Below are 23,232 nucleotides of genomic sequence, written 5' to 3'. Positions count from 1 at the left end.
CCCTGCCCATGGCAGGGGGTGGAATGAGATGATTTTAAGGTCTCTTCCAGCCCAGGCTACTCAATGATTCTAAATTTTCTAAATTGTCTAATTTTCTAAATGTCCCTCTGCAGTACATGGAGCTGCACTAGACCCCAAACTAAACAAAGAAGATGTACCTGTTTCTTCCTCAAGAAATAAACTGCAGATTTCCCTACTTTTAAAACCCAAGTAGCTGCAGTTGATTCCAAAAGGCTTTATTTATTGAAAAAATAAGCAAAAATAACTGTGTCAGGGGAAGGGATGTGTGGCTGCAGGTCTTGTGGTGGCATGTTGGTGCTGCTGTGCTTGAGCAGGTGAACTTGAGACTTGTGCTGGTGGAGGAGGAGGCATCAGCGGGCTGGGTGGGAGCTGGGCTGCTTTAATGTGGCTTTTCCTCTTCCAGGCTCAAGACAAAATCAAATTCCTCTGTGGTAAGGAAAGAAAAACCATAAGTGGAGCTTGCAGCTTGCCTGACAGAGGGAATGAAGAGTCCTGGGAGGTTCTCACCTTGTGTCAGGGGCTGGATGGACAGACGCTGCCTGCTGAAGAGCATCATGTCCTTGAGGGGGCCCCCATCTGCTTTGTGTGCCAGGTGGTGAGCCTTGATCTCAGCCAGGGGGATGAAGCGCTTGGTCATCCTCACAAACTGCACATCCACCTGCAAGGGAGGGCAGCAGCACGTTGGACAGGCACACAGCCTCACAACCCATAGAATATTTGAGGGATAAAGATTTGGAGCTGTAGGAAGTGGCTGATGTGCACTAACTTTGTCTTGCTGAAGACTGAAAGAAGTTCCCAGTGTTTGTGGCACTGTGCAGCAGCAAATCACAGTGCAAAATTCAGATTTGGGATGCAGGCAGCCCATGAACACTCCCTTCCCTACAATCTAATGTGCCTCAAAACTACAGCACGTTGGACAGGCACACAGCCTCCACAGCCCATAGAATATTTGAGGGATAAGGATTTAGAGCTGAAGGAAGTGGCTGATGTGCACTAACTTTGCCTTGCTGAAGGCTGAAAGAGCTTCCTAGTGTTTGTGGCAGGTGATTTGTTGGCACAGTGCAGCAGCAAGGTGCATTCATGTCACAGACAGTCCAAAATTCAGATGTGACACTCCCTTCCCTACAATCTAATGTGCCCCAAAACTTCAGCTCTGTTTGCTGTGCACTGACAGTGGCTCTGAGCTCATTTTTCTAACTCGGGGTTCTGCAGGTGATTTGTTGGCACAGTGCAGCAGCAAGGTGCATTCATGTCACAGTCCAAAATTCAGATGTGACACTCCCTTCCCTACAATCTAATGTGCCTCAAAACTACAGCTTTGTTTGCTGTGCACTGACAGTGGCTCTGAGCTCATTTTTCTAACTCAGGGTTCTGGAGGTGATTTGTTGGCACTGTGCACCAGCAAGGTGCATTCATGTCACAGACAATGCAGAATTCAGATGTGGGATGCAGGCAGCCCATGAACACTCCCTTCCCTACAATCCTCAAAACTACAGCTCTGTTTGCTGTGCACTGACAGTGGCTCTGATCTCATTTTTCTACCTCAGGGTTCTGCCATGTGTGGAGGCCAACTCTGCAGCCAAGATTTGAAAATGAAGAGAGGCCAGCTCTGCAGCCAAGATATGGAAATTTAGGGAGATATATTTTGGCAGCCTCCTGGAAGGAACTGGGGAAAAAGCAGAGAAAAGAGGATTGAATTTTCTCTTGAGAGAGAAAAAGGCAGCTAGGCCAGGACAGAAGCTTAAGATTTTCAATATGATGCAAAGAGGCTTCTCCTTCTCTTGGCTTGCACACAGAGCTGTATTTAATGGAATACATTACCATGGACCACTTGGGGTTCTCTTTTCTGCTGGTGGAGTCATAGTGAGGATCCTTCTGATCAAACTGTGTGTGATCAGGGTACGCCTCCTTCACGATCTGAAGCAGAAGGAAATGAGAAAGTTTCCATCAGTTCAAAACACCTGTCAGCAAAGGGCATGAGATGTGACAAGGAATAATCCTGGTGAAAAATCAGCCTTGCTTTCCCTGATCTCCATGCTAACAGTTTTCTTTACATTTCTTGCGTGGAAGGAGTGCAGAACAGCGAGTGCAGCATCACCTGCTGGAGATCAGTGGGGAAGGAAATGCAGCACAGGAAAACTGGGTAGCTGCTGCTAAAGATCTTTGTGATGAGTTCTGCTCTTAAAGAAAAAGCTGTTCTGTGCCCTGGTTTTATTCTACTGCCTTCTGGGCCCTGCTGACTAGAATGTAGTGAGTCAGAGTGTGGAGCAGCACTTGGCTTGGCTGGGAGTGCCCCGAAATGTCAGCAGGAAAACAGCACAGCGTGGTTCCATCCCTCTGGGGACACATGGCTGAGTCAGCCCTGCAGGGCTGAGCTGAGGTGTCCTGGGCTCATTCCCTGCACTCTTTGGTGCTGAGACACAAGCAGTGAGCTGTTTGATAACCCATTCCTTATCACTTCTCCCCAGAACACTCACCTTGACAAGGGCCACAATGCCAGGCTCTTTGCAGTTACTGTGGTAGAAGAAGGCCTGCTGCCCAAGTTTCATGGATCTCAGGAAATTCCTTGCCTGTCAGGAGTAAACAAGGGACTTTCAGCTCTTTCCATCAAGCTCTCATGGATTCATTAGAAGCAGCCAAGAGCAGGAACCAACAAGAGGAGAGGTAGATGTGCTTCAGAATTACTCAGATAATGTTTCCTACAGTTGTCATAGAGATGGTTTTGTGTTGGAATTAAATAAAGTCAAAACAAGGCTGAAGAGCAAGCTCCTGTTGGTCAGAAAGTGTGTGGGAATTCAACAGCTCAGGAAAGTTGTCAGCAAACAATTCAGAGCAGATCATGTGTAGGGGAACAGGGAATCCTATATAGCACAGGGATCATACACAGCAGGAGAACACACGTGGAATTCCTTTGGAACAGAAAGCTGTGCACTGACAGAGCATCTGGGTAAGTACAGACTTGCTGTGAGCTATCAAAGGTTGGTCTAAGTGAAAGAAAAACTGAGTGATTTGACAGAATATTCACCAGCCTGAATCTACCTCTGACCCAGAGGCCACTAAGCAGGAGTTGACTTGAGGTCCCTGCCAAAATGCACCTGCATGAACAGGCAGAGTGCCCCAAGAGGAAATGCCTGAGGCACAGGAACAAGCTGTGGGCAGAGCCACCTTCTTCTTCTGCTATTTCAGTGCCCCCATGTGCTTCCTACCTGGTAGTTCCTTACTCCATCCCAGCAGGTTGTCTGATTAGGCTGAGCTTTCAAGTCGTCAACACTGAACTGCCAAATGAAATGAAAATAAACATTCATTCAGGAGCTTTCTGATCTTTACAGTGTCATTGTCTGCTCAGAGCATTTGCTGCTAGCAGCTCCTTCATTTATAGCACAAACCTGACACAATTTTCATCTCCCACAGGGCCTACAGACAAACCTTTACAAAGCAGCAGAATAAAGGTAGAGTCTGAAATAGATGCTGCGCCGGTGACCAGCAGCCAAGCATGCTGAGGAGCTGATTTCCTCTTGTATTACATGTATGAAACCCCAAGGTTGTCACCTTGGACAAGAACATCTTGTTTTTCTGTTTCCAGGAGGAAAATGGGTTTTGAGAAGATAAAACAATCTGAGTTGCCTGATGCTGTCCCTCAGCACCTGGCACTAAAGGTGGGCAGAGTGGCCCTGCTGCTGTCCTTTGCTGGGTGAGGGGGTGTCAGTGCTCACCTTCACATCCACCCCCTTCTCCAGCCTGCTCTCAGGTTCTGATTTCAGCAGCCAGTGACAATATGTGATCTTGCTTTCCTCCCCACCAGACTCAGATTCCTTTTTCTTCCAGTTCTTCCATCCTGACTTGGAGCTCCCAGCTGGGGGTTTTGCAGACTTCTCTTCTTCCTCCTTATCCGAAGTCTCCTTCTCGGTTTTGGCAATTTTAGCATCAGGCTCTTTTTTATCTTAAAAGACATTGAGATAAAACACATTTTGTTTCAAAAAATATTTTTAGTTGTCCAAGCTGGTTTCACACATTTGACTGCAGCGGGAGTTTGGGGCAGCCCAGGTGCTCAGAGTAAGGTAACAGCATTATGCACCAATGATTCTGAGTATTTCTAATTTGCATCTGAAATAAGGAGGTTTTTGTGTCTGCAAAAATGTAGTTTAATACTCCCAGTTAGTACTAAAAAGACCTCAGGATAGACCATGTTTGCCCACATGAAGTGTAGTTGAACTTTTTTAATTAATTGCTGAGAAATCAGCTCCAGGCAACAAAGCAGACTTAGGTAAATCTGGTGAGTAAGAGGAACATTCACCAAGCAAACCAAACTATTTCAATTCCTGCAGGAGCTGAAAGTCTTAGCTTAACCTCCACTGAGCTACCTGTTCAGAAGGGATCCTTTGTTTCTTCAGGACACAGGCAAAAATACCCCCAGTTATTAAGAAGTGATTAAGAGGTAAAAATGTGGTTATTTGCTAGAGTGGATCAAGCAGATGAGTGGCACAGATGTGCAGGTTTTTCATCTTGTACTTTAAACACCACGTCGTGATGCCTCCAGTGCCATGTTTTTCCTTTTTGTTTTGCAGCTTTTTGGTTTTGTTCTTACATCAGCTTCCTGCCACTGCACTGGGTGTACTCTGACTGACCAACTCTGCTGTGCAAAAATGGGCCTGAATTCCATTTCCTAAGCCCCTTGTGCTGAGAATACATCACTGTCCTTATCACACACCTAGCAGGCTTGTCTCAGTCACGCTTGGGTGCTCAGCCCATTTGGCACAGGAAATGCTGTCTGTAAGACAGACAGTTAATACGGCTGCCTGTAGTTTCACTATAGCCTGGAACCTCAAATGAGACGTGCTAAACCAGTCAGGATGTCAGCACAGACCTGCTACCGCTCCTTTGTCTCTCTTTCTGCTCGGCCAAGGCATCTCTGGTCTCTCTGAATTATCTTCTGTTCACTGAGAAGCACCTGATGGACGAGAGGAGGAGGAGGAATTACCGCTGCTCCAGGCGGGTGAAAAAAGTACAGACGGCAGAGGCAGAGAGCTGCGAGCGCTGCAGGGCGAGTGGAGAGCAAATAAATCTTTCCTTGAGCTCAGCCACTTCCTCTATCAGTGTCAATGCTGGCAGGGCTTGGGGACCGCACCCTGGAGCCCTGATGGACACCAGCAGCAGGGCTGGAGCGCTGCCGTGCCCGGGCAATCCCCAAGGTGCGTGGGCAGAGCGGGGCCGCTCTCTGCCTGTGGCACAGGAGCTGCGCTGCTCCCCAGGGCTCAGCCCAGCCTCGCCCCGGCTGTGTGGGCTCTGCCTGCCGCTATCTGGGCTCTGCCTGGGCTCTGCCTGCTGCTCCTGGGCTCTGTGTGCCCCTGGCCGGGCTTTGTCTGGGCTCTGCCTGCTGCTCCTGGGCTCTGCCTGCCGCTATCTGGGCTCTGCCTGCTGCTCCTGGGCTCTGCCCGGGCTCTGTCTGCCCCTGGCCGGGCTTTGTCTGGGCTCTGCCTGCTGCTCCTGGGCTCTGCCTGCCTCTGTCTGGGCGCTGCCCGGGCTCTGCCCGCCCCTGGCCGGGCTCGCCCCCGTCCCTCGGGAGCGGCTCCTTCAATGCAGAGCGCCAAACGCACCTGGCCGCAGGTGGCCGTGCCCGGCCAGGGGGGTTCACCGCTGACCCCCAGGTCCCTCCCAGCCCTGCGGACCCCGGGGCTCCAGCCGGCCCGTCCCCTGCCCCCTCTGTCAGTAGCACTCGCACGGCTCCGAGCCCGCCGCCTCCTGCCAGGCCGGCCGGCATCAACTTTTCCGCCTTCCATGCCAAGCTTTCCCCTTCCTCCCTCCCTCCTCGCCAGCCCTCCGAGCTCCCGCTCACCAGCCCGGGCCGCTGCCGCCGCTCCTGCTCGGGGCGATGAGGATGCTGGCGGTGCCGGGCGGGGAGGAGGACGAGGAGGAGGAGGAGGAAGCGCGCTCTGAAGCGGTGCCCGCTATGCAAAGGCCGGGGCAGGGCCGGCTCCCCTCGCTCCCTCCCCGCTCTGGCGGGCGGCGCCGGGGGCAGGACTACAGCTCCCAGCCTGCCCCACCGGCAGCAGCCGGGAAGCGGAGCGGCCCCGCACGGCCATGGCCATGGCGTGGCGAGCGGCCCCGCGGGCGGCGGCGCGGCTGCTGCTGGGGCGCCGGGGGATCGCGTCCTGCATCGACCGTAAGGAGCTGCCCGGCCCCGCGGCCCGGGGGAGGCGGGCTGGGGGAGATGATGGACGGACGGACGGCGGCTCGGTGCCCCCCGGTCGTGTCCCCGCCCGGAGGGATGTTCCCAGCTGTTGGTGTCACTGCCCCGTGTGTCATTGCTCCCCGTGTCCCTCCTCCCCGGGCCCTGCTCCCGTTCAGGGCGGTGCGGGCGCGGACACGCGCGGCGGGTGCCTGGCAGTGGGACAGGGCAGAGAAAGGTCCATCCCTGTCCCTGTCCCTCCTCCTGCCTTGTTAGACCGTGCTCAGCAGTGGGACAGAACCACAAGGAAAGGTCTTTCCCTGTCCCTGCCCCTCCCTTTATCTCTTTAGACCGTGCTCAGCATTGGGACAGAGCCCACAAGGAAGGTCCGTCCCTCTCCATGTCCCTCCTTCTGTTTTGTTAGACCGTGCTGCTCAGCAGTGGCACAGAGACTGTAAGGAAAGGTCTTTCCCTCTCCCTGTCCCTCCTTGTACCTCTTTAGACCGTGCTCAGCAGTGGGACAGAGCCTGGAAGGAAAGAAAGGTCCATCCCTCTCCATATTCCTCCTTTTACCTCTTTAGACCATGCTCAATAGTGGGAAAATGACCACAAGGAAGGTCTGTCCCTCTCCACGTTGCTCTGATTTTTTCAAGATTTTTAAAACTTTTTAATGTTTACATTTTTGTAGTAAACTTCCTCACATACTTTTCTGTAAATAACTTACTGTTTTGCATCTTTTTATAGAAGAAATTTGATAAACTGTTAGTTTGTCCAGTGTCATTGGAGAGGTAGCACTGTCACCCTCCAATCCACCGTCTCTTTTAGAAAACTATAAATGTTGGGAGTCAGAAAATAAACTCCCTTTTTTTTCACCTTAAGAGCAGTGGTGTGTGTGCTCATGTTGTTTCATATCCTATAGTGACATCTCCATGTCCTTCCCTTACCTAGGTTTTCATGGTTTTTCAGATTTGATAATGAATCAAAGAATATCTCTCAAAGAAGAGGGATTTTTAAAAAGAAGGAAAGTGATTTTTTATATAGGCAGACTGATAGGGCAAGGGGGAATGGATTTAAACTAAAAGAGGAGAGATTCAGGTTAGATATTAGGAAGAAATTCCTCTGGTAGAATTCCAGCTGGCACAGGTTGCCCAGAAGTTGTGGATGCCCCATCCCTGGCAGTGCTCAAGGCCAGGTTGGACAGGGCTTGGTCTCTTAGAAGGTGTCAGGAGGTTGGAACAAGGACAAGATGGTCTTTAGGGTCCTTTGCAATCCAAGCCATTCTGTTTCCAGAACACTTTGCAGATGAATTGCTTCAACATCTAACAACATTTAAAACTGAGGCACCAGCATAGCTGTGAATTTCAGGAGGGGAACAAACAAAACAATGTTGGGTCTATGTGTCAGTGAAGCAGATTTCAAATGCAGAACCTAACTAAAGCTTTAGATGCTGTTTCCAAAGGGCTGCTGTACTATTTGCTTCCAGTCTCCTTTCTTTGAAGTCCCAGCACTGTTCCCTCACATTTCTTTAGCACAGACTTAGTGAGATGGAGTGACTGTGCTCCTCTGTCCTGGCTTTCTGATGTAGTTACCATGGAGCAGGCAGAGCCAGCTGGGATCTTGGATTTGTTTTGTGCCAAAAAGCCCCTCCCAAAGCCCCATGCTCTCAGCACAGCTCATTGTATTCCTGAGGAACAGAGGAATGGTGTCTGCAACAGAGACCCTGAACTGTTTGTGTGAGTTAGGGGGTATAGACAAGGTGGTTGGGCTGCTTTCCCTCATCAGACACATGTTCTCATCTCTTGCTCCTTTTCTAGCATCCACTGGACTCACTGAGGATCAGAAGGAATTCCAAAAGGTTGCCCTTGATTTTGCTGCCAAGGAGATGTCTCCTTACATGGCCGAGTGGGATGAGAAGGTAGGACAGCCTCGCCAGGGTTGCCCTGCTCCCTTTTTCCTTCCTTAGGATGTTGTGACCCACAGGTCTCACTGAGGGGTTCCTGCAGTAGCTCTGGAGTTGTCATTGAAGCTGCTGCTGTAGCTAGGGGAGGGAAATAATTAGAAATACCTTGAAGCTTTCCTAGCCAGGTTATTCAATCACCTGGATCTTGGGTTCACTGCTGAAGATGGAATTTGTCTGTGTTGGTATCACCTCTAATTTGACCCACCCAGCTGACTTAAACTCTGCAGGATGGTGGGACTCAAACTGGTAGCCCAGGGCTACCCAAAGGGACTGAACTAAGCCTGAATATTCATTGGGGTATCTTTCCAATTTCCTATTTCCCAATAGGAAATATTCCCTGTGGAAACCATGAGGAAGGCAGCCCAGCTGGGATTTGGTGGGATCTATGTGAAACCAGATGTTGGTGGCTCTGGATTGTCACGGCTTGACACCTCCATAATCTTTGAAGCTTTGTCAACAGGATGTACCAGCACCACTGCTTACATGAGCATCCACAAGTGAGTGTGTCTGTGCAGGGCTGGGTGGTGTCAGCCTGGCTGCTCTGTGGGCTCTAAATCCAGCTGGAGGCAGCTCCCTGGCTACTGCTCATTATTTATATATTTAAATGCTGACCTCGAGTACACACATCCCTGTGAGGATCCCTGGATGGCAGTAAACAAATAGGCCACAAGGACTGAGATGCCACCAAGAAGTAATTTTAGCTTTGTGGCATGCAAGATGGGATTAAGTTCTGGATTTTGTTCTCTGCCCTGCCACTTAAGCTGTCTATAGATAGTAACCTGCCTGGAAAAAGCCTTTGTGCCTTTGCTGGGCTGTGACAGAGCCCAGAGGCACCACCTGACCCCAGGGCTGTCCTGCTTGTACAGACATGTCCAGTGACAGGTCACTTGGCACAGAGAGCTGCAATGATGCTGCTTTTTCTTCAGGTGCACTTTCCTGGAGAGGGAGCAGGGCTGAGCCTCTCCTGGAGGAGAGGCTGAGGCTCTTAAACAGAACCTGCTGTTCTACAGGGCAGTGAGTCTGTGGTGAATGGAAGGTGTAACAAGAACATTTTCAGGGCTTGTGGAGCTTTCCTCTGTTCAGCCAGGGAAGTTCTTGTACAACCTATGATCAATCCTGAATGCTGCTCCTTCTCTCCCACCTCAGCATGTGTGTTTGGATGATCGACACCTTTGGCAACGAGGAGCAGCGGCACAGGTTCTGCCCATCTCTCTGTAGCATGGAAAAGTTTGCCTCTTACTGCCTGACTGAGCCAGGTGAGCATCCTCAACCAGGACATCTCTCCTTTTAACTGCATATGAACTTTGCAATGGTCCTGACTGAGCCAGGTGAGCATCATCAACCAGGACATCTCTCTTTTTAACTGCATATGAACTTTGCAAAGGTCCTGACTGCGTCAGGTGAGCATCCTCAACCAGGACATCTCTCCTTTTAACTTAACTGCATATGAACTTTGCAAAGGTCCTGACTGAGCCAGGTGAGCATCCTCAACCAGGACACCTCCTTTCTCTTTAACTGCACATGAACCTTGCAAAGGGCTGGAGGTGAAATGTTTCTTTCCATATTCATTTGTGAAGTTGAGGAGAGGCAGATGATGATTGCTGAGATGCTCGTGGTACAAACTCAAGTGTCAGGGTATGGTCCCAGGGAGAGTTTGTAGGCTCTGGACCTTCTGCTTCACTGGCTGCTTCCTTGCTTCTCAAACAGGGAGTGGCAGTGATGCAGCTTCCCTGCTGACCTCAGCTCAGAGGAAAGGGGACACCTACATCCTCAATGGCTCCAAGGTACCTCTTTGCTCCTGCTAAAGCTGCCTGGGTCTCACTGTCCTTCCCATTCCTGCTGTCTCCTCACCTCTGTGCATTCTCCCAAGGCAAGAAGTGCTCTGCAGAGCTTTCACCAGCTGAGTCCCTAAATGCCTCTGGCTGTGGGGTCTTTGCCTCTCCATTTCTGTACCCTGCCAGCTGCTGCTGTGGGCTCAGGGATAGTTTGCAAACCCCCCTCAAAGCCTCACTTTTCTCGTTGTGCCCTCCTGCAGGCCTTCATCAGCGGGGGAGGTGACACCGATGTGTACGTGGTCATGTGTCGCACAGGGGGCCCAGGCCCCAAGGGCATCTCCTGCCTCGTGCTGGAGAAGGGAATGCCAGGGCTCAGCTTTGGCAAGAAGGAGAAGAAGGTAAGAGGCTTGGGTTGTGCTTCCTGTGTGCTTGAGGGAAGTGCAGGACAGAGGTCACAGAACCACAGAATCATCAGGATTGGAAAGAGCTGCAAGACCATTGAGTCCAACCTGTGACTGATGCTCGCTTGAGTGCCACATCCAGGCATTCCTTAAACACCTGCAGGGGTGGCCACTCAAATACCTCCCTGGACAGCTCATTTCAATACCTGACAGTCTTTTCCACGGAGAAATTCTTCCTGATGTCCAATCTGAGCCTCCCCTGCACAGCTTGAGGCTGTGCCCTGTGGTCCCAATGAGCTTGTCTGTGTAAGGCATTAGGGATCTCTTCATGGATGGGATTGGAGTCCCAGACTGGCATGGTTTTACCAAGTGAAGTTTGCCCAATACCCACCCCTTTGGTAAGTGAAGGATTTTAGTCTCAGGAAAATCAAGATCACTGGATTTGTGGCACTTCTCAAAAACACCCATTCCAGTTTCCACACATGCCAAACCATGCAGACCACAGGTGCTTTGTGACACTTGGCAGTGAGAGCGAGGGGATAGGAGCAGGCTGGTGGTTCTGTGTCGGAGCTGTGCTGCTCCTCAGGCAGTCTGGAAGGAGCTCTGTTTTTTCCCAGGTAGGCTGGAATTCCCAGCCAACTCGGGCTGTGATCTTTGAGGACTGCGTTGTTCCTGTGAGCAACCGGCTGGGAGCTGAAGGGCAGGGATTCAACATCGCCATGCAGGGCCTCAACGGAGGCAGGATAAACATCGGTGAGAAAGCCAAAGAGAGCCAGGGGAGGAGGGCAGGACCTTCCTGTTGCCTGTCTGAGGTAGCTTCACCTTCACTCTGTGTCCTTGGCTTCTCACACCAGCTTCTTGCTCGTTGGGAGCTGCTCACGCCTCGGTTCTCCTGGCTCAGGAGCACCTCACTGTCCGCAAGCAGTTCGGGGAACCCCTCGCCAGCAACCAGGTGAGCCCTGCAGCAGCTCTGCCCTTCCTCATGCTGGAAGGGCCATCCCTCACCTCACAGGGCCTTTCCTGGAGAAGTCAAGAAAATGCTTTTCCTAGTAAGGAAGAGTGTCAGACCTGAGCCCCAATTGTAGCAATGATCCATTGAGTGGGGTAATAATTAGCATTGACTCCATGATTCCAGAAGGCTGATCAATTTCTCTATTCTATTCTATTCTATTCTATTCTATTCTATTCTATTCTATTCTATTCTATTCTATTCTATTCTATTCTATTCTATTCTATCCTATTTCTATTCTATTCTACTATACTATACTATACTATACTATACTATACTATACTATACTATACTATACTATACTATACTATACTATACTATACTATATTATACTATTATGTATAATATACTATATAATATATATTATACTATAATATATATTATACTACATATTATATTATACTATTGTACTATACTATATTATTATATTATACTTATTAAGACGCTTACACCCTTACAGAGTCTGATCCAGATGGATCCTATAGGTCAATCCAAACACCATCCAGCATCCAATTAAGAAACCACCCTTTGGTAACCAAATCCCCATAACACATTCCACACGTGCACAACACCAGGAGCAGCAAGTGGAGATAAGAATTGTTTCTTATTCTTTTCTCTGATCTTCTCACAGCCTTCTCCAGGACAATGCCTTGAGTTTGCCTCACTGTATGCTATATTATTATATTATATACTATATTATAATATAGTATGTTATTTTATATATATGTTATTTTATATATATATTATGATATTATACTATATTATTATATTATACTTCTTAAGAAGTTCATCACCCTTACAGACAGTCCAATCCAGACGGGTCCAATTGAGGATCCAGTGTCCAAGTAAGAAACCACCCTTTGGTAACCAAATCCCCATAACACATTCCACACGTGCACAACACCAGGTGCAGCAAGTGGAGATAAGAATTGTTTCTTATTCTTTTCTCTGACCTCACAGCCTTCCCCAGGGAAAGTTTTCCTCTCTCTATAGAGCTGTGGGTACCAGCCCTGCCTGGCAGTGGTGGGGCTGTGTTTCCTCTCTCTATAGAGCTGTGGGTACCAGCCCTGCCTGGCAGTGGTTGGGGCTGTTTCCTCTCTCTATAGAGCTGTGGGTACCAGCCCTGCCTGGCATGGTGGGGCTGTGTTTGCCTCTCTCTATAGAGCTGTGGGTACCAGCCCTGCCTGGCAGTGGTGGGGCTGTGTTTCCTCTCTCTGTAGAGCTGTGGGTACCAGCCCTGCCTGGCAGTGGTTGGGGCTGTGTTTCCTCTCTCTGTAGAGCTGTGGGTACCAGCCCTGCCTGGCAGTGGTGGGGCTGTGTTTCCTCTCTCTGTAGAGCTGTGGGTACCAGCCCTGCCTGGCAGTGGTGGGGCTGTGTTTCCTCTCTCTGTAGAGCTGTGGGTACCAGCCCTGCCTGGCAGTGGTTGGGGCTGTGTTTCCTCTCTCTGTAGAGCTGTGGGTACCAGCCCTGCCTGGCAGTGGTGGGGCTGTGTTTCCTCTCTATAGAGCTGTGGGTACCAGCCCTGCCTGGCATGGTGGGGCTGTGTTTGCCTCTCTCTATAGAGCTGTGGGTACCAGCCCTGCCTGGCAGTGGTTGGGGCTGTGTTTCCTCTCTATAGAGCTGTGGGTACCAGCCCTGCCTGGCATGGTGGGGCTGTGTTTGCCTCTCTCTATAGAGCCGTGGGTACCAGCTCTGCCTGGCATGGTGGGGCTGTGTTTCCTTTCTATAGAGCTGTGGGTACCAGCCCTGCCTGGCAGTGGTGGGGCTGTGTTTCCTCTCTATAGAGCTGTGGGTACCAGCCCTGCCTGGCATGGTGGGGCTGTGTTTGCCTCTCTCTATAGAGCCGTGGGTACCAGCTCTGCCTGGCATGGTGGGGCTGTGTTTCCTCTCTATAGAGCTGTGGGTACCAGCCCTGCCTGGCATGGTGGGGCTGTGTTTCCTCTCTCTGTAGAGCTGTGGGTACCAGCCCTGCCTGGCATGGTGGGGCTGTGTTTCCTCTCTCTATAGAGCTGTGGCTACCAGCCCTGCCTGGCAGTGGTGGGGCTGTGGCTGAGACCCCAGTGAGGTGCTGATGGAGCTCTCCTGTGGCTCTGCAGTACCTGCAGTTCAGGCTGGCAGACATGGCCACCCGGCTGGTGGCCGCGCGGCTCATGGTGCGCAACGCGGCGCGGGCGCTGCAGGAGGGCCGGGAGGACGCGGCCGTGCTCTGCTCCATGGCCAAGCTCTTCGCCACCGACGAGTGCTTCGGGGTAGGTGCCTCAAAAACCTCTTGGCATCCTCATTAGAAGCTTGGAGATGCCCCCCTTAATGGCATCCTCATTAGAAGGTTGGAGATGCCCCCCTTAATGACCCACCTTGGCTGTTCTCTGCTCCATGGCCAAGCTCTTCGCCACCGATGAGTGCTTCGGGGTAGGTGCCTCAAACTCCTCTTGGAATCCTCATTAGAAGGTTGGAGATGCCCCCCTTAATGGCATCCTCATTAGAAGGTTGGAGATGCCCCCCTTAATGGCATCCCCATTAGAAGGTTGGAGATGCCCCCCTTAATGAGCCACCTTGGCCATGCTCTGCTCCATGGCCAAGCTCTTCACCACCGAGTGCTTCAGGTTAGGTGCCTTAAACTCCTCTTGGCATCCTCATGAGAAGCTTGGAGATGCCCCCCTTAATGGCATCCCCATTAGAAGGTTGGAGATGCCCCCCTTAATGACCCACCTTGGGCGTGCTCTGCTCCATGGCCAAGCTCTTCGCCACCAACAAGTGCTTCGGGGTAGGTGCCTCAAACTCCCCTTGGAATCCTCACTAGAAGGTTGGAGATGCCCCCCTTAATGGCCAGGGTGTCAGGGAGAAGTTTGATCTTCTCCTTGAAAAATATATGTATTTTTTTTTAATCTTAATGGCCAGGGTGTCATGGAGAAGTTTGATCTTTTTCCCTGAAAAAATCTTAATTTTTAAAAAAATCTTGAATTTAATCTTAATGGCCAGGGTGTCAGGGAAAAGTTTGATCTTCTTCCCTGAAAAATCTTAATTTTTTAAAAAAACTCAAATTTAACCTTAATGGCCAGGGTGTCAGGAAGAAGTGTGATCTTCTCCTTGGAAAAAAAAAAAAAAAAAAAATTTATATATATTTAATCTTCAATTGAATCTTAATCTTAAATTAAGATTAATTTACTTCTTAAATTAAATCTTTCTAAATCTTAATTATTTTTAAAAATCTTATTTTTTAAATATTAAATTCAATCCCAAATTTGAGATTAAATTTAATCTTAAATCAAGATTAATTTAAATCTTAAATATTTAAAAAAACCTTAAAAGAAACCTTAAAAAAACCCACTTTTTTTAAAGATTAAAAACAATCTTAACAGTTCTAAGATTTAATCTGAAATCTTAATTTAAAAATTAAGATTTTTAAATTGGCAAACCAAAACCACTACACAACCCAAAGCCAACAGGAGCCTTATTTGAGGACAGGATGTTTTATTACACATGTGGAGGCTGCAGGATTAATAATCTCAGAGATTTCAAACATCTTTCCACTTTTCTTCCTAGGGGGCCAAAAGGGTGACAGGACAGGGAGCAGAGCATTTTTATTTTCCAAGGAAAATTTGCATGTTGCAGGGTGATCATTTTTAGGTAGCAAGTCTTTCCTCGACTGCTGAAAAATTACATTATTGCTTTGAAAATTATCTTATCACTGAAAAATACCTTATTTTGTTACTTTATCAAAATGTCTCCATAAAGAGAAAGCAAGAAGAGGGGAAAATAACTTGGTATTTCCTATCCCAGTGCCATTTAGAAGCTGTTGATGTGCTCAGCAGTTTGAGTTTTTTGCTGTTGTTTCGTTTTCCATCCCAAACTGGGGGACAGGACGGACGGAGTCGCGTTTCCATGGAAACCAGCGCCTGCCCTGAGTGGCCGCCAGGTGGCGATCGGGCGGTTCGGGTTTGCAAACCACAGAAGTGCAGCAAAAATCAATTTATTCCCTAAAAATACCCATCCCTGGGTGCCTATACCCATCCCTACCCATCCCTGGGCATCTCTGTACCCATCCCTGGGTGTCTGTACCCATCTCTGGGTGTGTGTACCCATTCTTGGGTATCCCTGTACCCATCTCAGGGTACCTATACCCATCCCTGCATATCTCTGTACTCATCCCTGGGTATCTATACCCATTCCTGGGTGCCTATACCCATCCCTGCCCATCCCTGGGTATCTCTGTACCCATCCCTGGGTATCTATACCCATCCCTGGATATCTCCGTACCCATCCCTGGGTATCTATACCCATGCCTGGGTATCTATACCTATCCCTGGGTATCTGTACCCATCCTTGGGCATCTCTGCACTCATCCCTGGGTATCCCTGTGCCCATCCCTGGATATCTCTGTACCCATCCCTGGGTATCTGTACCCATCCCTGGGTGTCTGTACCCATCCCAGGGTATCTATACTTGTTCCTTGGCATCCCTGTACCCATCCCTGGGTATCTGTACCCATTCCTAGGTATCTGTACCTGTCCTGGGTATCTCTGTACCCATCCCTGGGTATCTATATCCATCCCTGGGTATCTGTGTACCCATACCTGGTTGTCTATACCCATCCCTACCCATCCTTGGGCATCTCTGTGCCCATCCCTGGGTATTTCTGTTACCACCCCTGGGTGTCTATACCCATTCCTAGGTATCTATACCCATCCCTGGGCATCTCTGTACCCATCCCTGGGTATCTGTACCCATCCCTGGGTATGTCTACCCATTCCTGGGTATCCCTGTACCCATCCCTGGGCATCTGTACCCATCCCTGGATATCTCTGTACCCATCCCTGGGTATGTCTACCCATTCCTTGGTATCCCTATACCCATCCCTGGGCATCTGTACCCATCCCTGGATATCTCTGTACCCATCCCTGGGTATGTCTACCCATTCCTTGGTATCCCTGTACCCATCCCTGGGCATCTGTACCCATCCCTGGATATCTCTGTACCCATCCCTGGGTATTTTTATGCATTCCTGTTCACATAAACACAGCCATAACATAAAACAGGGAATGTGCTAGCATGGAGAGCAGCACTGATGGGGTCTGACAGTCACACCACGTTTTTAAGAGATGAGATTAGATGACCAGGGAGAAAAAGTGAGCTCAGTTTCCTGGGTCATTACTGAGCTTGTGCCACTGTTGTGTCCTCACAAGTCAGCTCAGAGCAGTGTTATCCCCTCAGATCTGTAACCAGGCTCTGCAGATGCACGGCGGCTATGGCTACCTGAAGGATTACGCCGTGCAGCAGTTCGTGCGAGACATCAGAGTGCACCAGATCCTGGAAGGTAAAAGACACTCCTGGAACAAGGGAAGTTGGCAGAGGGGTTGGGAGAAAAACCCCCCTGGAGGCTCCCACCTTCCCATGAGAGTCTGATTCTTGGGTTTCAGAGCCCTGCTCTGCTCTGAGCAGGAGGTGTGCTGTGTGTGAGTGCCCTGGTTGGGAACTCTGGCTGTGTGAGGGCAGAGGAAGATATGTAGTTGGCTATTTTAAGAGTCTTACAGCAGAGAAATATATTTAGTTGTCATGTTAGCAGTGCCTCTGTCCAGTTTCATCCCATTACTCCTGGCCATGTGATGATTCTCCCTAACAATTCCTGTCCAGTGATTTTGGTCTGTTTACACTCCTTGACATCGTTTCTCTAACAGTGATTTTGGTCCGTGATAAGGGGAGGGGTTAGATGCTGCCAACACCCCTAAAACAAAGCACAACCCTAAAAATAAAACAAATTCTATCATAAATTCCTACTCACCTCTCTCTGAGATCTATGGCCTGAAAAGCCATTGTTAAAAAATTTAACCACAGGAATGCCTAGCTCTGGCATGACATTGTGTCTCTAACAGTATCTGGCCTTTTCTAATCCCAGTTTCACCTCCTAAATATTCTGTTTTCCCTGCTTTGAAATGCCCTCACCTCCAACCAGGGTAGCTGGTAAGGGACATGCTGTTTCTTACACCCAGTGGGTTTGCAGCCTGTGTGTGGTGAATGTGTTAAATGTACAGCAGAGAGCTCAGATGTTGCTGTAAATCCAGTTCTGCTCAGTGCCTGCTCCTGCAGCCTCCCAACACTCACATAAAAAGCAGCAATTTCCCAAGCAATATGCTGGCCCTCGGCAGCTGGGTTTTGGCCCAACCCCTCCTAAACGGGAAGAGCTTCTCTGTGCTGTAAACTGCGCATCAGGGGAGAATTCTCTTGGCTTTTTGAGGAGGAAAATCCTGGAGCATGCCCTAACTGTGTTTCCTTTGTGTGCCCATCCTGCTGCAGGTACCAACGAGGTCATGAGGATGATTGTGGCCAGGAATCTGCTACAGGGCTGAAGCCAGAAGCCTTCAAATCCCTCCATGTGTGCCAGCCCGGCCTGTTTCCCTCCCCTGCTGGCCAGCTCTGTCCCTGGGAGTGCAGAGGGGGATGCCCCAGTGGAAACAGCCTTCCTGCCTTACCCACAGCTGGCTGGCACAGCTGCACGCCGTGCCTGGCACCAGGCTGGCGTTGTGCAGCCAGAAATCACAGCTGTCAATACAAGCCTGTCTCCAAACCCTGCTCCTGGCCTGCCTGCCACACATCCCCCTTGGAAAAACAAACCCAGAGCTGCTGCTCGCCTCTGAAATGGGAATCTCAGGCAGAGGTGAGCCCATGGGATCACTGAAATCTTTATTTTGAAGGAATTAACTGCTCACAGCGCCCCAGATGATCACAGGCTCTAACCAGAAGGGTTTTTATCCCAGGATGCCTCTCCTTTAGCTAGAAGCACTCCCTCTTTTCCCAGCAAATTTTTCCTAAGGTTTCCTAAACTTTTCCCAGCCACTGCTTGTTCTCTGTATTCCCACATCTTGGTGCCTAATCTCAGAGAAGCCTTTGCAACACAAAAGTGCAAATGAAATACTAAGGTTATGTACAGAAATATTGAGTTCTGTGGCCTCCAATCAGTGAGGCTGTGAACAATGTAAGGGGAGTAAAAATATTGATAAATTAAATTGTTTTTTCCTCTCTGATTTGGAATCAATAAAGCAAAGATGGAAATGTTACTGGAGTGGAAATTAAGATAATTTCCTTCTGTGGTATTTCAGGTGTTTAAACAGAGGTAACATGGAATTTTTGAAGTAGGTGTTGCAAAATAATTCTGCTTGAGGGCTTTTTAGGTAACGTCTTTGTTAACCCCTTCGGGTCAGCCAGCTCTTTTTTCACAGCAGTACTTGGCAGGGGGAAAATGAGAGATTAGCAGCAGAATCATGGAGTAGGATAGGTTGGAAGAGACTTTAAACCCTTAAACTCATTCCAGACACCTTCCACTTGTTTGATCTCAGTTCCTACTGCTGCTGGCAGGCCCTGAATGTCCCCTCCCTCGTTTTATTGCACATTGAATTTGCCCCACAGGGCAGTGAGAGCAGTTTAAAATACAAACACCTGTTCCTCAAAGACAAACAGCCCCCTGCCCACGGGGGAGACCCAGGGATGGGTGCCCTGGGCTGAGAGGGTCTCTATCCATGTTCTCTATCCATATTCTCCCGTATTCTCTCTCCCATGTTCCCTCTCCACATTCTCGGTCCGTCTCTCCGTCCCCCCTCAGGCCGTTCCCTCACGGCCTCGCCGCTCCCTCTCACGCCCCGCCCCCTCGGGCGCGCGCGCCCCTCCGCCAGCCAATGGGAGTCAGGGAGGCGGGCCGGAGGGGCGTGGCCAGCGGCGCGCGGGCGGCGGGTGGGGCGGGCCCGGGGCGGGGCGGGCGCGCTCTGGGTCGGCGCCCGGCGGGTCGGGGGTTCGGGCCCGGGGGGCACCGGGTCGGAGTTCCGGGGGTTCCGGGCTCCCGGGGCCCGGCCGCGCTCCCTCCGCCATGTGGCCGTGCGGGGGGCGGCGGCAGCGCCGCCTCGGAGGCGTCGCGCTGCTCCTCGTCGTGCTGTGGCTGCTGCTGCGCAGGTGAGACCCGGCGGGGGGCGCGGGGGTCGCGGCCCGGGGGCGGCGGGGCCGGGCGTGAGGCGGTGTCGGTGCCCGCCGGGCGCAGGCCCCGCCGCCGGCAGCGGGGCTGGCTGCGGGAGAACTGCGCATGGATGGAATCGGCGGCGCCGGTGCACGGGATGAACGGTTATTAACGTAATTAGCGTAATTAGCGCCCGTGTGTCCCGTGTGCTGCCGGGAATTACCGGGCGGCAGGCAGGCTCGGTACAATCCCGTCCTTTCCTACGGGAGACCTCCGCTGCCGTTATTCCTGCAGCGGAACGGAGCGTGGGAAGGAGCGCGGAATGAGCAACGCTTTAAATAAATATAAATATAAATATAAATATAAATATAAATATAAATATAAATATAAGCTGCACCTGATATCCACACTGTCCATCACCGAAATATCGGCGGGGAAAGCCGCGCTGCCAGCGCCATAAATCAGCTCTGTGTTATAAATCAGCTCTGCGTTATAAATCAGCCCTGGGTTTGTTATAAATCACTTCTGTGCCGACCTTGGGAGCCTTTGCATCACCGCAGCGCTGGTGGATGATGCGCCCCGCGGATCGATCGCTGCTCCGGCACATCTCTCCCAGCTCCGCGCTCCCTGGCGTTGTTTCCCTCTCTGCAGCCCTGCCTGTCCCTGCTCCGTGTCCCCAGAGCAGTGTGGCACCCATGGGCCATGCCCACCTGTCCAGTTTAACCCTCTTCTCTTCCTTCTCTGCTCGTGTTTCACCCTCCAGACCAGCAGATCTGTACCCACCGGTAGTATCAAGAAGTATTTTGAGGTTCTGGCTTGAATCCCGTTCGTTTTAGGGGTGATGCTCTTCCCCGTGTTTCTTCCAGGTGTCAGAAACTCCTCAGTCCCTCGCAGTGACATGCTGGAAAATACACATGGATATGTATGGAGACGTAATAGAGTTATTTATTGCCAGCTGGATTGTTTTATAACACCTTCTTAAAATCATAGCTGGAAGTAAACCTGATCCTCAGAGCTATGGAAAAAGCTTTAATAAATCTTTACATAATTAGAAGCAAAATTCTTGCACAGCTGGCCTTGGATTTGTGCCACCTGGGTTCTTAGGGGGGATTATTGCAAACTGATACCTGATGGAGGCACAGAATCTGTTCTCCTGTAGGAGTGTAGCCACAAACCCCCGTGTGCAGAATAAACCCCTGTGTGCAGAATGAGCTGTTTTACAGAATATTCTGCTGTTAGCTCAGCCATGCCCTGTGAGCAGGGGGGCTGTGCAGGGCAGCTCAGAGCTTTCACTTTCCCCTGGCCAGAGAAGCCCAGAATAAACAGCAAAGCCCTTGGAGGTCTCAGTGGAGCTTAGGGATTAGCAGCACAGTCCCTTGTCCTCTGAAGCACATCCTTCAGTATCAGCAAACAAATTGTTGGATTTTTTCTCCCTTTTTTCCCTGGTTTGGCTGGTTTTTTTTCCATCAGCTTTTTCTCCCAACTGCTCTGAATATGGACCAAGGGTTGGTGTTCAATCAGAGAGATTTTTTTTCAGATCTCTCCTGCAGAGAGGACTTCAGCCACTTTTATGTTTCACAGGCATGAGCAGCATGGCTGTTTGGTTCAGGAGTTAATTGGCACTTTGCTTTTCCATGTGTTGTATTTTGCACTTCACATTCCATCTTACAAAGGCTTATTCCATTTTATTGGACTAACTCATCCAATCCAACTTCAGAGTCTCTGCTCTGGGGTTAGTTGGTAATGGAATGGTTGTTTTGGGGTTTTTCTGCAAAAGAGACTTCCCTGAGGCAGAGATGAAATCACAGAATCATGGAATCCTAGGATTGGGTTGGAAAGGGTATTAAAGATGACCCAGTCCCACCCCCTGCCATGGACAGGGACACTTCCACTGTCCCAGATTGCTCCCAGCCCCATCCAGCCTGACCTGGAACACTCCCAGGGATGACAAAGAAAGCCAGGAACCTTTAACAAAGGGAAAAAAAAAGATTATTTGCAACCTGTTCAGTCATTATAGAAGTGAGAAAAAAATCTACTGAGAGCTATAAATTGCTCTCAGGAGGAAGCACAGAGCCCAGGTACACTTTAAACTCTGGCAATCCAGCTCAGGGTAACAGGATCAAGCTCTGCTGAGTCACAGAAATGTTTCTTCCTGAGGTTACTTGAACAGATCCTAATGAGAAATGTGGGTTTCAGGATATCTAGAATATTTCAGAATAATATGTTGAAAATATTGGGAGGCTGAGAGCTTCCTACCAGCCCTTCTTGGGGAGAAAAAACAATGAAGGTGGGGAGTTTTAAAGTAGGAAACTTGATGGGAATGTGCCAGGTTAGTTGTGCCTGGGATTAAGAAGATGAGCTTAAGTGATTAATTTATTTTTATCTGGCTGTGTGTGGCTCCTGAGCCCAGCCTTCATTCTGGCACCAGTCAGCAGCACTTCTGTGTGCAGGGCTAATCTGGGGCTCTACCTAGCTAAGAAACAACTTGGAAACTCTTTTCCAACGTAATCTTTAAAAATTGGAGTTTTGCATCTCCAGACCCCTTTGAGCAAACTGAAGCAGATGTAGCTGCTGGTTTGGTTTGCTGTGAGAAACACCAATCAGTTGTTTTTAAAAATTTTAGAAGTTTAACAGTAATAAAATGGTTCTAAAATAGTAATATAATTAGAGTAATAATAATAATTTGGACAATTTGGATTAGGATAATATGAGACAATAGAAACAAAGAGTTGTGGACAGTCCAGGTACCTTTTTCTGGACAAAATAAGCCCAAAAAAGGACCCACATTAACAGAGGATTAACCCTTAAAAACAACAGCCTGTTGCATATTCATACACCTCATCCATGATGCATAAATTTCATTCAAACACAGGATTCTGGCTGGGCAGTGTCAGCTTCTTCCTCTGAATCCTGACAGCATCTTCAGGGCTGAGCAAGGTGGGAAGAAGTTCATTCCTTCTGATAAGGGAGCAATAAATTCACTTTTTCTGAAAGATTGAGGTGTCCTGTGGCTGCTATCTCAGTGCAGGTCCTTTCTTTAGAAAAAGTATCTTACATAGCATAGTTTCTATTTTAACATTATGTTATAACCTAAAACTATATTTAACACAGTACTTTAGAAAATTAATGCAGCATCACTTTCTGACATAACACATACAATATTCATTTGAATATTTTCAAAAAGCCAGTCATAAAATGTGCATTTTTCACATTTGCCAAAGTTATAATCTGTAATTTAGCAGCACAGAGGGGCAGGTGGCCATGGAGTGTCTGTTTGGGGCTTGGGAACCCTTTCCCCTGCTGCTGAAATTTGTCACAATTCCTTGGGAGCAGTGCTGCCATTTCCCAGCCTCCTCTCATCATTCTCTGGCTGTTTCTCATGCAGATGTTGGGTCCTGCTCTTACTCAGGCACTCTTTAAACGTGGCAGATTTGTGTTTTGTTCTCATTTCTCCTACCTGAGCTGCACCATCATCAGGAGCTGTTGTTATCACCCCACATTCTGACACAGCAGGGTCTCCTTGCTCAGCTCTGCTTCTGGGATGTAGGAGTGTGCTCCCTGTTTATGGAGTGACCAAACTGTCCTTTGTCTCCTTAAAAAGGAAAAAAGCCCAGAAGATTCTTGTGACCGTGTTCACAGGGGTCCCAGGATGAGGGAAGAGACAAGGATCTGACTCCATGTTTAGAAGGCTTGATTTATTATTTTATGATATATATTACATTAAAACTATACTAAAAGAATAGAAGAAATGATTTCATTAGAAGGCTGGCTAAGAATAGAAAAAGAAAGAATGATAACAAAGGTTTGTGGCTCGGCTCTCTGTCCAAGCCAGCTGACTGTGCTTGGCCATTAATTAGAAACAACCACATGAGACCAATCACAGATGCACCTGTTGCATTCCACAGCAGCAGATAACCATTGTTTGCATTTTGTTCCTGAGGCCTCCCAGCTTCTCAGGAGG

General features: G+C 49.3%; 3 protein-coding genes across 6 annotated transcripts in view; 2 read left to right on the top strand and 1 right to left on the bottom strand.

Moving 5' to 3' along the window:
- Positions 1–220: 220 nt before the first annotated feature.
- On the bottom strand, positions 221–6,009 carry THYN1 (thymocyte nuclear protein 1). Its single transcript, XM_063178513.1, has 8 exons — positions 5,855–6,009; positions 4,886–4,969; positions 3,735–3,961; positions 3,228–3,296; positions 2,499–2,591; positions 1,843–1,938; positions 529–679; positions 221–447 (listed from the first exon to the last, which is right to left on the bottom strand). Exons 2-8 carry the CDS (start codon positions 4,926–4,928, stop codon positions 401–403), a joined length of 726 nt encoding a protein of 241 aa, XP_063034583.1. The 5' UTR covers positions 4,929–4,969; positions 5,855–6,009; the 3' UTR covers positions 221–400.
- Positions 6,010–6,079: 70 nt separating this feature from the next.
- On the top strand, positions 6,080–18,384 carry ACAD8 (acyl-CoA dehydrogenase family member 8). The gene is made up of 11 exons (XM_063178510.1): positions 6,080–6,181; positions 8,002–8,102; positions 8,475–8,644; positions 9,294–9,403; positions 9,855–9,931; positions 10,183–10,320; positions 10,941–11,076; positions 11,178–11,275; positions 13,429–13,581; positions 16,544–16,646; positions 17,624–18,384. The coding sequence occupies exons 1-11, from the start codon at positions 6,100–6,102 to the stop codon at positions 17,674–17,676; spliced, it is 1,221 nt and encodes a 406-aa protein (XP_063034580.1). The 5' UTR covers positions 6,080–6,099; the 3' UTR covers positions 17,677–18,384.
- Positions 18,385–19,165: 781 nt separating this feature from the next.
- Positions 19,166–23,232, top strand: part of LOC134430630 (beta-galactosidase-1-like protein 2) — a 32,780-nt gene continuing 28,713 nt past the window's right edge. For 2 of the 4 annotated variants that reach the window (XM_063178433.1, XM_063178432.1), the window contains exon 1: positions 19,173–19,270. In XM_063178433.1, coding sequence (XP_063034503.1) covers positions 19,188–19,270 — 83 coding nt within the window. In that variant the 5' untranslated portion in view covers positions 19,173–19,187. Of the gene's footprint in view, positions 19,271–23,232 lie in introns of all 4 variants that reach the window. The other 2 variants (XM_063178435.1, XM_063178434.1) reach the window with 2 other exon arrangements.

Source organism: Melospiza melodia, chromosome 29 (genome assembly GCF_035770615.1).
Source record: "Melospiza melodia melodia isolate bMelMel2 chromosome 29, bMelMel2.pri, whole genome shotgun sequence".
Taxonomy (NCBI): Eukaryota; Metazoa; Chordata; class Aves; order Passeriformes; family Passerellidae; genus Melospiza; species Melospiza melodia.
The sequence above is the reverse complement of the archived record's forward strand: the minus strand, read 5'-3'. Positions and strand labels throughout refer to the sequence as shown.

Bases quoted from the DNA above. Each gene is read 5' to 3' on its own strand.
- ACAD8 (XM_063178510.1), top strand. From the start codon at position 6,100: ATGGCCATGGCGTGGCGAGCGGCCCCGCGGGCGGCGGCGCGGCTGCTG. The intron at 11,276-13,428 runs GTGAGCCCTGCA...GTGGCTCTGCAG, and splicing joins AACCCCTCGCCAGCAACCAG to TACCTGCAGTTCAGGCTGGC. The intron at 13,582-16,543 runs GTAGGTGCCTCA...TTATCCCCTCAG, and splicing joins CCACCGACGAGTGCTTCGGG to ATCTGTAACCAGGCTCTGCA.
- THYN1 (XM_063178513.1), bottom strand. From the start codon at position 4,928: ATGCCTTGGCCGAGCAGAAAGAGAGACAAAGGAGCGGTAGCAG. The intron at 3,962-4,885 runs GTCTGTGCTGAC...ATGTCTTTTAAG, and splicing joins AGACAAAGGAGCGGTAGCAG to ATAAAAAAGAGCCTGATGCT. The intron at 2,592-3,227 runs GTAGGAAGCACA...TACTCCTGACAG, and splicing joins ATGGAGTAAGGAACTACCAG to GCAAGGAATTTCCTGAGATC.